Source organism: Sapajus apella, unplaced genomic scaffold (genome assembly GCF_009761245.1).
Source record: "Sapajus apella isolate SASKATOON/1434 unplaced genomic scaffold, GSC_monkey_1.0 scaffold32, whole genome shotgun sequence".
NCBI lineage: Eukaryota > Metazoa > Chordata > Mammalia > Primates > Cebidae > Sapajus > Sapajus apella.
Window position 1 is genome coordinate 9,882,803 of NW_022436972.1, and position 14,536 is coordinate 9,897,338.

General features: G+C 40.8%; 1 protein-coding gene across 1 annotated transcript in view; it reads right to left on the reverse strand.

Annotated features, from left to right (window-relative positions):
- Positions 1-14,536, reverse strand: part of CCDC169 (coiled-coil domain containing 169) — a 64,108-nt gene that overhangs the window by 19,199 nt on the left and 30,373 nt on the right. The window contains exons 5-6 of the mRNA XM_032294464.1: positions 2,810-2,908; positions 2,556-2,609 (exon numbers count right to left, since the gene is read on the reverse strand). Coding sequence (XP_032150355.1) covers positions 2,556-2,609; positions 2,810-2,908 — 153 coding nt within the window. The remainder of the gene's footprint in view (positions 1-2,555; positions 2,610-2,809; positions 2,909-14,536) is intronic.

The window sequence follows — 14,536 nt, forward strand, 5'->3', positions numbered from 1 at the left end:
AAAGGACAGCAGTAGAAGGATAAACAGCACACTCAGCAAATAGCTCTAGTTATCTACCAAAAAATCAATTATTTACATATTCAGCATGGAAAGAACTGCAAATCATCCATTAACCTTTCCAATCACCATAGTGTCCACATGGTTAGAACTGTCCTTCACTATAAAGATTAACTAGAGTGAAAATCCTTATTAACATTTATACTGGGGACAGGATTAACATCTTCCTGGGAAGCTGTTAAAATAGGCTTTTTTCATATGTTCAGTGATCCTGTAGAGTCAGAGTAGGATTATTTCACATAAGTGAATTTTTCAGATAAACAAAGGTAAATGAATGCTTTGAGGACAAAAGACTTTATTTTTAACCTTACAAAAATCCTCCAACAATGTGTTATATATTACCTTTTTCTTAATTACTTGGGCTTACGGTTATGAACATAAACTCGGTTTTATGTTCAGTTCAGTAAATAATTTTGCATATTTACTTTTTGCCACTCTTTGTGAAAGGGAATAGAAAGCATGAGTCACCCTGCCTGACCTCAGGGAGAAACCTACAGCTGAGTGAAGCAAACAGATAAATCAGCAATAAGGGACCAGATGGAAGGCTAAGGCAAGTAGAAATTCTGGTGCCCCTGTCACAGAGAGGGGCTAGGAGGATCAGGAAAGAAACACAGGAAAGTGATATTCATCATTTCCTGGAATTTACAACCTATTATATGCCAGAAATTTCACTCAGCACTTCACATATATTATTTTTCTACATACAAAATTCTTTCAAGATACTGATATTTCCTTTTCACAAGTGAGGAAGGAAATTAAGGCCCAGAAAGGTCACACAGTAATGTACAGAGCCGGGATTCAAATTCAGATTTGCAATGGCTCTACAGTCTGGTCTTTTCATTATGTCATGCCCCATAAAGAGGTAGTGTTTGTGCTAGACCTTGAAGGAAGTGGAATTGACATGTATGAGAAGGAGCATATTCAAGCACATAGTCTGAGGAAAGGCATAAGGGTACCTGTGGTCTAGGAGGAATCAGTGCATCCAACCCAGTATCAAGGACCGTGATGTTTAAGCTAATCATCCATTTTACAGACAAGAGACTACAAGGACTGATCCTATCTTGTCTCAATGTCTCACTTACCTTAGTCAACACCACAACCCACACTGCCCTTTACCCACCGTAGACCTGACTTTCTCAAAATTTTCTAAATATCCCCTTATTGGCTCTAATCCCCAAACCTAATGCCCTTCCTCTCAGCCCTTTCATTAATCCATCTAGATATTCCAGATTGGCGATTAGCAAATTATTCTTTATGCCAATCTCATTCTCAAAATCCTCTACCTCGTTTTCTGACCTAGCTATGTCTTCAGGATTCCAACACTCTTTTCAGCTCTTCTTCCCTTGACTGTCACTGCTGAACTTGTCCAGAGTTATAGCCTAGATTATGTTTTCTTTTCCCACTGTGTATTCTCCCCAATGCATTTCATTCATTCAATGACTTTACTTTTTATATGATAATAACTTTCAAATCTTTGTTTACTGAGAGTCATACATGTCCAACCGCTCTTTGGACACTTCCATTTCGATTGCACACATTGAAAACTGAGTTTACATCCTAATCCTAAAACATATACCAAAATAAGATTAATAGTGATTAAATAGTTAAATGTCAGATATTATGCTATACAAGTACTAAAAGATGTGGTGAATGCTATGAAACATTGAGATGGTCTTTTTAACTATAACATTAGAAATCATAAGTAAAAGATAGCTCTGACAACATCAAAATAAAAACTCTACAATATCATAAATAAAATGAAAAGGCAAACGAATAGCTTGAAAATAGATGCAACATCTTTCATAACTTACTGATCAGCTCCCTATCCTATATTTATAAGTACACACTTCTACCAACAGCAGTTCTTATCTCTCAGATCTTACCACACATAATCATAAAGTGAAGTGCCTTTAATTTCATGATAGCACAGGGATAGCACCAACCTGTTTGAATTCCAGTGATTAGAGGTGAAACTAAAAGGATAATTAAGGAAGCAAATATGAAAAATAACCTCTTAATTTGGAAAATTGTTATGTCCGTTTTACCTTTTTTTTTTTTTGAGATGGAGTCTTGCTCTGTCACCCAGGCTGGAGTGCAATGGTGCCAACCCGGCTCACTGCAAACTCTACTTCTCGGGTTCAAGCTATTCTGCCTTACCTCCCGAGTAGCTGGGACTACAAGCACCAACCACCACACCCAGCTAATTTTTTTTATTTCTAGTAGATTCAGGGTTTCACTATGTTGGCCAGGCTGGTCTTGAACACCTGACTTCGTGATCTGCCCACCTTGGCCTCCCAAAGTGCTGGGGTTACAGGCATGGCCATTTTTACCTTTTATACAAGTTGTATATGTAGGTATATATAACTGTTTACCCTCCATATTTAGAAACTTAATTCCAACATCTGCTTCTCTCCCAAACCAAAAACAAAACCTAGAAAAGTGAAAGCTATAATTTATAGTAAGAGGAAACACTAAGAATTCGAAATAAAAAGAGTTACCTGAGACATTTCAGCTAGGTATGTACGGCGTTCATTGTTGATCCTGTGGTAAGCCTATGTGAAGATACAAAAGTAAAGAATCCAACATATGAGAAGATGAGCAATACTAGCAAGGCTAAGTTAAGGTTTATGTCTCTATAGTGTAGAAAATAGTTTTGTAAGCATTTTATGATAATTACAGAGTAGGTTTGTAGATAACATTAGAAATAATGGCAGTTTCAAATGAATTGCTAAACATAAGAGTAAAAACAAACCTTTGATTCTTGTTCCAGTTTAAATGCATAGTATTTCACTTGACTTTCAAGAGTCCTCTTCTCTTTTTCTAGCTGTTTAAGTAATATGTTTAAGGATTCCTGAAAGTATAAATAGTAAAATTTTCTATGTACTCATGTTCTAAACAAAATAAGAAATGACAATTTCTTCACTAGCAAATGCCTTGTATAACTAACATTCTGTGATTTCATAATTCTATGATGTGTCCTTTTTTTTTTTCTTTTTTTGTTGAGATGGGGTCTCACTCTGTCACCCAGGCTTGAGTGCAATGGCATGATCTCGGCTCACTGCAACCTCCACCTCCCAGGTTCAAGCAATTCTCCTGCCTCAGCCCCCCAAGTAGCTGGGATTACAGAAGCCTGCCACCATGGCCAGCTAATTTTTTGTATTTTTAGTAGAGATGGTTTTGCCATGTTGGCCAGGCTGGTTTTGAACTCCTGATCTCAGGTGATTCACCTGCCTCAGCCTCCCAAAATGCTGGGATTACAAGTGTGCGCCACTGCACCGGACCGATGTGTACTTTTTAAGTAACAGTAATAATCATAATATTTATTTAACTGTAACAATATGCCATGTTTTGTACTAAGTGCTTTTCTTTTTTTCATATTAAACAATCTTTATTTGAAAAACAGTATCATACAAACGTAACATTATCTATCAAACTTCAATAAGGGCGATTTCAGCATCAACTAATGAATAGTAGCTAAACTAACAAGAGATCAATCAAAAGTCCTTTAAAGAGAGCAGCACTGGCTGATGTTCTGCTGAGGCTCTGGGCATTCAGGACCCGGCTACAGGGAAAACAGAATCAAATCAACCGGTGCTCTGGACCCAAGCCCTCACATCGTAACCTCCCTCCCTCCCTCCTGGAAGCTCTAGTGGCCCTGGCACTTCCAGGTTCCCCTGGCACTTCTGTGCCCTGTGGGCTGCAGGCAGAGCCCCAGGAACCAAAGGACCACTCTGGAAAGACTGGAACATGGCCTCACAGTCAGCTGGCTTCTGCCTGTGGTGGTCATTTTTTTTCCAGAGGGCCCAGAGAGCTCTCTCAATGGACATGGCAGTCATCCAGCCTTCCTGAGATGTTTTCTCATGGAAGAGGGTCTTGCTATGAAAACTGAAAGTGTCTTTCTTCAATTCTTGGGCCAGTTCTTGGAACAATTTGTAGCAGTCTGATACAAGCAGTTTGAGTTTTCATACACCTTGTGAAGCCTCTGGTCAGGGTCCAGGCAGTAGGTGTCCGCCTCCATGGACTATTGCTGAGGCCCCATTACATGTTCTTTGTGCAGTTCAGACAGAGTGGGAAGGGTCAGCAATTGCTTCAGGAACTACCTCTCAGGCTGTGCCTTTGCACCCTGCAAAAAGGCCTACTCCTCAGCATAGTGGTTCATACCTGTAATCCCAGCAGTTTGGGAGGCCAGGGCAGGAGGATCACTTGGGCTCAGGAGTTTGAGACCAGCCTGGCCAACACGGTGAAACCCCATCTCTACTAAAAATACAAAAATTAGCTGGCATGGTGGCACATGCCTGTAATCCCAGCTACTCAGGAGGCTGAGGAAGGATAATCGCTTGAACCCAGAAGGTGGAGGCTGTAGTTAGCCAAGATTGCACCACTGTACTTCAGTGTGGGTGACAAGTGAGACCCTGTCTTAAAAAAAAAAAAAAAAAAAGGAAAGGCTTGCTCGCCAATCAGACTTTGGTCTTGTCCTGTGAGTCTTTCCTTCTTTGGATTTCTTCCCATAATTGCATTCTGCTTCTTCAACCTCCCCTCGGGAAATAAGGATGCACCTAAGCTACCATTCTCATCCACAGTCTTCAGAGGAACTTGTGGCCAGGATGCTGGGGGACCCACTATGTCCTGCTTCCCTGATCCCCTTTGCTGCTAAGTCCTGATCCTCCACATTGTCTCTTACCACCCTCAAGCAGATGCAGAGTGCTCAGCACGGTGGTTTCATTCCTGCCTTGGCCTGCTCCGGCCTTTCCTTCTTCTCCTTCTTTGCCTGCAAGTGTCACTTCCATCTTGCAATTTCTTGGCTGGGCAGCTCGGCAGGTTGCTGATGGTCAGTGCTGTCATTCAGATCATCGGCAGTTTGCCCCTGCAGATCTTCTCCACTGTACTGTGAAGTGTGAGGGATGTGCTTTGCATCAGTCACTTGAGGAAGCTCAGGAGGCCTATTTTTTCATGCTTTTCTCAGAAGCTCACTGTTTTAGTATATTCTCATGCTGCTACGAAGAAATACCCAGCACTAGGTAATTTATAAATAAAAGAGATTTAATTGACTTACAGTTCTGCATGGCTAGGGGGGCCTCAGAAAACTTACAATTATGGTAGAAGATACTTCTTCACAGGACAGCAAGAAAGAGAATGAGAGCAAGCAGGGGAAATGCCAGACACTTATAAAACCATCAGATCTGGTAAGAACTCAGTATCACAATAACAGCATGGGGGAAACAACCCCCATGATTCAATCACCTCCACCTGGGCCCATCCTTGACACATGGGGATTATTACAATTCAAGATGAGATTTGGGTGGGGACACAGAGCCAAACCATATCAGTCAGTCAGGATTTAGAACCTCTCAAGCACAGGGTTTGGAGCGGTCAAGGACTGGCCTCCAGCATGGGTGATATGAGGCCCCTGCCGGCCTGGAGTGCTGGGAACATTTTGGCCCCGGCCTTTCCATGGACCTCACCCTGGGCTTAATCCCTCTGGGCCGTCTCTTCCCTTCTTCTCACTGCATGTCATCTCCTGACCATAAAGGCCACCACAACAGCGCATGTCCAGATCACCCAGAGCATCCATAGGTTCACTGGCACTAGTCCCAGGATTCTGCACATCACTAATTACTACTGCCCACAGGTGGGCCAGCAGCAGCTGGGTAGGCATTGTGTGACAGGCAGAGGCACTCTGTGGCTCCCAAGGGCTCTGCAGCTCTGCTTCCACTTGCCAGCAGCCTGTGGGCCACAGCTGACCATGGAGAACCCTGTGGAGTGTTTCCTCTCTAACACAAACAAGGACCTATTAACCAGGGTAGACCACCCATTGAGCTGGGGGTAGGGGAGGCACCCGGTGTTTTAGAAAACTGTGTTCTTGATTTTGCTGTGCAAATATAAATGACATTACTTATGCAATGCCTTGGGGGAGTGGAAATAGCTCATGGAAGCCCCTAGCTTGGGCTACTCCTGGTCCCATCTAGCCCTATAGCAAACTAGAGGGTCAAAGCAGGGCTATGTCATAGCCCTATGTCCACAGATAATCAGGATAGTGTGGTGGCCTATCCCTGGTGAGGCTCATGACCCTAATTTCAAGTTTCCTTCCGCTTCAGAGAAGCCTGGTCCTGCCAACAAACAGTCTGTCTACCTTACTAGATTGAGCTCCTTGATGAAAGGGCTATGTTTTCTTCATCTCCTTATCCCCAGTAGCTAGCCAATGCCCAGTACACACTAAGAGCTCAGTCATTGTTTTGTTTTCTTGTTGACGCTACTCTAACTTAAGGCTTCCCCTCTTGATCTCCATATTTAGATCTGTTAATGAGTAAGTGGGTAAAGGTCCCGCTAGCTTTAAAACACCTCCAGTATAGACAGAACTCAGAGACCAGAACCAGAAGCTGAGGAATGGCCAATGGAGCATTTTCCCTGTGTGATGGATGGGACCTTAGCTCTGGCGACCAGGATGGTATCTTGCCACTTGAAAGTCTCTGCAGAATTTGACCCTAATTTTCAAATCAGACTCTAGAATGATCGTCAGTGTTGGTGGTTTTGTTTTTGTTTTGAGACTGTTATTGACACAACAGCTTCTGGAAGTCTTTTTCACAGAGCATATGGGGGCTTCTTTGGCCAAATTGGGTGAGTGCAGGCTCCATCAGCTCCGCAGCTGCTGTCTGGGCCACAGTCTTTCTGCTGAGTTCTGCTCTTCTACAGAGGTTTTATCAGAGGCATTTGAACCAGAGCAACTCCATCTTGAATAGAGGCTGGGTAAAGTAAGGCTGAGACCTACTGGGCTGCATTTTCAGGAGATTAGACATTCTCAGTCACAGGATGAGATAGGAGGTTGGCACAAAGTACAGGTCACAAAGACTTTGTCAATTAAAAAAATGCAGTAAACGAGTGGGCCAAAACCCACTAAAAACCTGAGATGGCCACAAAAGTAACCTCTGGTCGCCCTCACTGCTCATTATATGCTAATTATAACATATTAGCATACTAAAAGACACTTCCATCAGCACCATGACAGTTTACAAATGCCATAGCAGTAGCAGGACCTTACCCTATATGGCCTAAAAAGCGGAGGAACCCTCAATTCCAGGAATTTCCCACCCCTTTCCCAGAAAACTCATAAATAATCCACTCCTTTAGCATCTAACCAAGAAATAAGCATAAAAATAGTCAACCAGCAGCCCTTGGGGCTATTCTGCCAATAAAGTGGCCATTTTTTTATTCCTTTACTTTCTTAATAAACTTGCTTTCACTTTCCTCTATGGATTTGCCTCAAATTCTTTCTTGTGCAAGATCCATGAACCCTCTCTTGGAGTCTAGATCAGGACCCCTTTCCATTAACAGACATTACGGTGTGACTGTCTATATCATCTGTCACAGGTATGAAAACAACCAAGAGCCTGAAGCTGCCGGGATGAGTGCCTGTGGAGGAATCCTGCTCCCTGCAGGCACATCTAAAACGTGTTCCTGTCCTCAGGCCCTGCTCTTTCCAAAAAGGCAGGCACAGAGACTCCCAGGATCCTGCTGCGTTGGATACCACAGTCTGTGTAGGCAGCATAGCTAAAGTGGTGAGAGCTACCATGATAGTGAGGGCCAAGAGCAGGATGGTCGAATTACAAGGCAGCATCCTACCCTCTGGCAATGAACTGAGTCACTCAGTCCCTGTCTCCTGCTCAGAGCCACCATCTTGTCATGGCTTCCTTCAGGAGCATTGTGAGCTCTCCCCCAGGACCCACTTCTTGGCTTCCCTTTGTTACTGGATGGGAAGTCTTGACTGCAAGTTGTCCAGTTTCTTGGTGTATTGAACAAAATACTCAAACAAAGCAATGGATGACAGCGACATAGATTTATTGAAGCAAAAGTACACTCCACAGAGTGGAGCAGGCTCAAGCAAGTGACTTAAGAGGTCTGAATATAATGTTCCCTGGGGTTATTAACTAAAAGAACTTGGTAACACCCTTTAGAGGCTTCCAATTGGTTACACCCTATGCAAATGAAGATGGCCCACAACCAATCAGAGGCTGAAGTGAAGACTTGGCCATGACCAATCAGAGGCTGAAGACTTGGCTCATGACCAATCAGAAGCTGAAATTTTCCTTTAGGTTTAATTCCAAGAAGTCAGGGGCAGGTTAGCCTTAGGGTCCCTGTCTCCAGATCCTATTCTCCTGCCTCACCTTCTCCAGACTCCCAACAGGTGGTGGCCTCTCTGGCCCTGCTGGAGACTGTGTGCAGGGAGGGGAGGGGTGGCTGACAGGCCTGCCTGAGGTGGGTGGGCAGCCTGTGGCCTTCCGGCATGGCCTACTTCAATGGAGGTGCCCCCTTGTCCTGCCCTGGCCCAGTCCACCTCCAAACCTCTGGGAGCCCTGGGCCTGAGTGCTTTTCATAGATTATTTCATTTAATCCTTACTACAGTTGAAATGGATAATATATTTCTATTTAACCATTGAGAAAATTGCAGCTTATAGAGATAACGTAACTGGCTCAAAGACATGCAGCTGATAAAGGTAGAGCTAAAATTTGAGCCCAGATAAAATGACCCCAAAGGCCACACAGGGTAAACAATTATTATATGTGTGTTCATTCTATTGCTACCATTGCAACAAACAAGGTACAGGCAAAGACATTTAAAGAGGATGTCCTATTGTTAACTGTATACTCTAAGTCAATTTTTACTTCCTGGTGAAAATTAACTTAGAAATCTACAAAAACAGGATCAAATAGGCATCCAAATACAGGAAAAAGTTTATGGCACCTTTTTCACAAAAAAGATGAAATATAGTGAATTATCTTAATCTACATCAATAATACCATACATATACATAATTATAAATTGTTAGAGAAACGTACAATTAAAATGTATAATTTTTATCTTCCAATCTGAGTTACACTTGTTTCCTGGTATTAGTGAAATAAAGGTAAGCAAACCCTTATGTAAAAAATTCCAGCTATTTGTGATGAGGGGTATCTAGGTTAATGTCTTAGTTTCTAGAACTGGTCTACTTTGTAATATCCTCACAATTATCCTGAGTATCAACCTTAATGCCTATTCTACCACTCTACTTCTTTTCCTTCTTTGGTTTGATTTATAATCTCCTTTTCCTGATCATATTTTTTCTCTTTTTTGTATGTATCAGTGCATCCCTCACAAACTCTAGGCCTTTCTTTTCCAAATGCTACTTTTCATAAGAGCCTCCTTCCCCATCTGTTTTAGATTTTTCAGAAAGGACCTAGAAGTCCACAGTTTCCTAGGTATCACATATAGAAATGTAGAAAAACTTTCAAGAATCTTATAATCCTTCTACCTGGACAACATTCACTGAGGGCAGAAATCTGTACTGACGTAATGTTTGGGGATGAGGAGATCTGGGAAAGACGTATGTGGATGGTCCTATAAAGTAGGAATGAAAGGTGAAATCTCTGTATTGCACAGGAATTTTCACCACAGAGCACCCACTATGTAAGAGGATTAAATCAAGTGGCCCAAAGACTTAACCAGGAGATAGCATCTAATTTCTGTTCTTGGTCACCCCAGTGCATGGACAATGAGCTCATGAACAGTACCCACAGTGGCTGAGATGGCAACTTTGCATTAGCTCAACAGCATGGGTTCCTGCCCACCAATACTAATCTAGTACTGCTGCTGCTCAATGTCTAGCCTGCCAACAAGAGCCAACAACATGAGCCCCTATTACTGTGCCATCCCTCAAGAAGATCAATCAGCTGCTTGGTGGCAAGTTGATTATACAAGATGCCTTTCACCCTCAAAAGAGCAACAATTCATCCTGACATGTGTTCCTGATACAGTTTTACCTTTCCTACCATAGGGCTTCAGCCAGCAACATACTTTGGCAATCTATCAGTTCTAAGAAGAAAGCTTTTTTTTGGTTTGTTTTTTGTTTTTTTGTTTTGTTTGTTTTTTACTGAAAAGGACTCCTTTAGGCAGAAAAAAACAATCTTACCATCCTTTTCAGGTAGGCCTGGCTGCACAGTCAACTGTTGACATGCAAGACTGGCAGCCTAGCATAAGTAGTGGCTCAATGCTTATGAGTTGAAGGCAGAATGCTAGGCATAAAGCTAAATCTGTAGCAAAGAAAGCCCATACTACCACTGGAAGATAACATGTGTCCATTCTGTAGAAAAGCTGGATTCTTTATGATTAGTCTTGCCTCCAGAGCCTGCCCTGTGATCACAGAATTGAACATTAGAAAAATGTCATTGGGAACTTGCTGTTGGAACTTACTGCTGTGCATTTGTGAGTTTAGGTAAATTGGTCAGTTGGTTTTAGCCCAATAGACCCAGGTGCCAATTTACTCTAAATCTGTTTAGGTCTGGGTTGTTTAATCCTCCCACACTTTTTAGTTCTCTCTTATATTCTGGGAAAACCATTAAGAGGTACCCCTGCTGAGAGACTTTCACATGTCAGAAAATTTTTCAGAAAGTTCATGTAGAGGAATAACTGTCTATCCCTCTAATGCTGCCCAGAAATGGTTGGTCCCACCCAACTCAAATCCACCACCCAGAAATTTACTTATGTTGACATTTAAACCTTCTCTGCCAACACTTCAGCACATAGTGTTCAGATTACCAAATACACAGCCCTTGGGGAGGTATGTGATCTCATCCTTAAAAAGAAAGGAGATGAATGGAAATAATTTGCTAAGGCCAGCCTGACCAACTGTCACATAATGCTATTTGAACTGTACCATCATGACTGTGCCAGCACCTGATGAATGATGAACACCTCCACCTCCTTCTGGGTGTGAAAAGGTACATAATATATTGATTTACTGCTGGATCTAGTCTCCCACTAGCCCCTGTCCTGGTAGTCTTTGACTCCTCACATATGCCACAAAGGTTAGTTCTAATACCTAAATAAATAAAAGTACTACCAGTCTTGAACTATACTTAGGAATTCAATTCATGCTTCAAATATGCTTTTAATTGTGGCTCAAGCCTTCAATCATGAAAACCTGAAGATTCCCTGCCCCAAGTGAAAGGATAAAGGTGGCTGGAGGGGTGAAGATTGATATATACTGGATAGTCCAACATAGCATCTTTAAAGAGCAATTTTTACCTATGAATATGTTCTGGGCTCTGCACTGTGCATACAAGGGCCATCTAACTATAGGTCCAGAGCCAATGGGCTTGGTTTCTTGAACTATGTCTCTGTGCGCAGCTCTGGATCAGTGATGGGGGAGAGTAGAAAAGAGGTACTATGGTTGGCTAGGCTATGTAAGGTCTCCACCTCTAAACTAATGAGCTCTGGGGACAAATAAAGCAGTGAAAACTCTTTTGGTATAAAACATATGATTGAAAGGAGAAAATACAATGTGCAGAAGGAAGGGAGTTCTGTTCTAGAAGAAGGCAGAGGGAATGCTGATCAAACCAAAACAAAATGTCCTATACAAAGGAGATGTTAAAGTCCAGGGTTTGGCCATGGTATCTGGGTTGCTGAAAAGGAGTGGAAGATGGGGGGTTAATGGAATTAAGCAGTCCAAGGAATTGTGAGGCTATAGTATTTGTTGAATTTATAATCAAGTTCCCCAAAACATTGGTAGGAAAGTAGAGAAGAAAAGGGTTAGATAGAGGTCAGAGCAGTAATACACTCATTTGGTTTAAAATTTAATCCTGAACTGATAATTGATCATTTTCAGTAACTCTGATCAGTTCTCACATTCCTGCAAATTAAGGGGAAAAAATCATCAAGTCAAATTCTCTCAATTATATTGGTCATGATCTAGGTCACTAGATCTGTTAAAAGAATCATTCAAACAAAAATGGAAGCAGCTAATTTAAATCTCCACAAAGCAAAACTGCAAGATATTTTAGAGCTCATACCTTCCTGAAACATAGCTACTTCTCTTTATTTAGAATTTTAAAAATATATTGAGAATAATTAGATCTCTTAATATATCTCCAGTCTCTCAAAATAATTCTAGTGATAAAACAAATATATCCCTGAGAAGTGATATGTCCCCACTATATATATTTGACCAACACCTGTTAAAACATAATTGGGTGGTATTTCTCAGGCAGGTATTATTCTTCTTCAAAAATTAATTACACACTAGCATCACGAATGGTTTCCAGGTCCCTTCCTAGAATTAAGCAGTTCCCCCAAATACAAATTTGCTCCAGAAGAAAATCAATAAAAGGCAAACATATACAAGAGACTAATTTAAGTCATTTTATAGAAAATTAAACCCTCATGAAATAAACTGCTCAGTATGAAGAGCTTTTGAAGGAATAATCAGGGGGAGATGGAGGTAATTCAAAATTCTGCTACATGGACACTTGCTCCAAGAATTCCAAGTTTAGGCTACCATAGTAATGTAGATCAGTTACATAATTTGTTAAATACATTTATAGATGTAAAATGAATCCAACCCTTTTTAGTATAGTTTTAATGGAAATGTATTCTAAGTTCTAAAAGAAGTTAGCTTACAAATAACTTTTTAGAACACAAATTATTTTTGCATTAAAGATGACCAGAATTAGATGGGATTCAAAACTTTAGAAATTCATACCCCCAAAAAAGTAATTCAAAATAGCAGTTAAAATTATGGGCAATATCTGATAAAAAGCCAAAATGTGGAAAACACAGACAATAAATATTTCAGAAGTTTTTAAAAGAAGTTGATCAACATGGGCTACAGAGTCCCTAAAATGAAGATTTAGATGGAAAAAGTGAGGTGCAAGAAGCTATATATTGGTCATAGACTTGAATCAGAAATGATTATTTAATGGTAGTCATAGAGCTAAAACAAAATATTTGAGCAATAAATAAAAGACAAGGTAGGAAAGCTATGGAAGGACTGGATAAAGAAAGCTTAACATGCTAGGTTCAGAAGTCTAAAAACTGGAAGCTATTCCAAGTTATTAAAGAAATGACATGATGAAAATAGGGTCTTAGGAATATTAATCAAGTGGTAGTCTCTATGACAGAGGATGTTTTCTGTGACTTTCAGGTGTGCATTTGCAATTCTAACTTTTGAGACTTAAAAATTTTTAATATACCTGTACTTCCTTTGTGACTAGACTATATCTTGCTGCTATTCCCAACCTGACTAGATTCTTTGTCTTGTAGCCTAATATTACAATTCATTCATTTATTTAAAAACTACCTATCAAGCATCTCTTATGTGACAGGTATTGTGCCAGGGATAGCATACTAAGAATTACAAACCCAGAACCTGTCCTCATGAATCTGAGAATCTAATAAGGAACTCAGAATATGGTCTATCTTGATGAATGTTACATGGGAGCTTGAGAGAATCTGTGTTTTGGTGTTGTTGGATGGAATATTCAATAAATGTCAATTAGATCAAGTTGACTGGTAGCACTGTTCAGGTCAACTGCCTGCTGGATTTATCAATCACTGACAGTGGGATGTTGAAGTCTCCAACTTTCATAATAAATTTGTCTATTTTCCTTCCAGGAATCAAAATTACCACTTAGGTACACCTACCAGTTTACAGTTCTAGCAGCACTCATTTTAGGTAAGCAGATCTCAGTTGTGACTATCCACTTTTGCCTGTTTATCCGGATTTCAGGGTAGGAGTTTGCCCTGAAAATTCAGTTTTCTAATGGACCCAAGAAAAGTCATTGATTCTCAATTTGTTCACTGTTTTCTTGTTGTAATGACAAGATTGACAACTTTCAAGCTCTACACATATTCTAGCTGAAACAAAGAGTCACGAACTTTGATCCCCTTTTCTAACTGAAATGAAAAGAATGTATTCTCCAAATCAATAGTTGCATACTCCTGTACCTGAAACTTTATTAATCTTCTCTGAAAGTGATATCACATCAGGCAAAGTAGCTGTGACTGAGGCTACTAATTGTTTACATCTGCAGAAGCCTACAGTTTATCCCCAAGAGACATCAAGTTTCTGTAGCCATTAGGCTGGCAAATTAAAGAGAGCTATGATAGGCACCAATATATTTGCATTATTTAGGTCTTTAATTATGGAACTAATCCCTACTATCTTCCCTGAGATAAGACATATTTTTTATTTATAATTTTGGTCTGGTGAAGGGAGCAGTTTCAGAAGTTGTTATTTTGTCTTTTCCCTACCATGATAGCTTTTACTTCAAAGATCAAGGACCCTAAGGAGGTTACTTTCAACTGTCAAGTATATCTATTTCAATTATGTACTTGGTGATGGAGATAATTATCACTGCAGGGGTAGGGGAGTCTGTGGGCACATTGAGCCCACTGTGATTTGGACTTTGGTCATAGATTTCCACTCTAAGAATCAATGTCAACTCAGACTTTGTGTTCAGTCATCCTTAAGAGATCTAGTTATTTCAGTTTCCTCAGTGTACAGTCACCTGTGTAAGTGGCCAGAGGTCCCGTTTCGGAGGACTGTGGATACTGCCATAACATAAACTTTGATTAGTATCGCAGGGCCTTTCTTAAGAATTCTTAGGATTCTTAGGAATCTAGCCACTTCTTTGGTTAATAGTTTCTGATTCTAGAAATTGGTTCAGG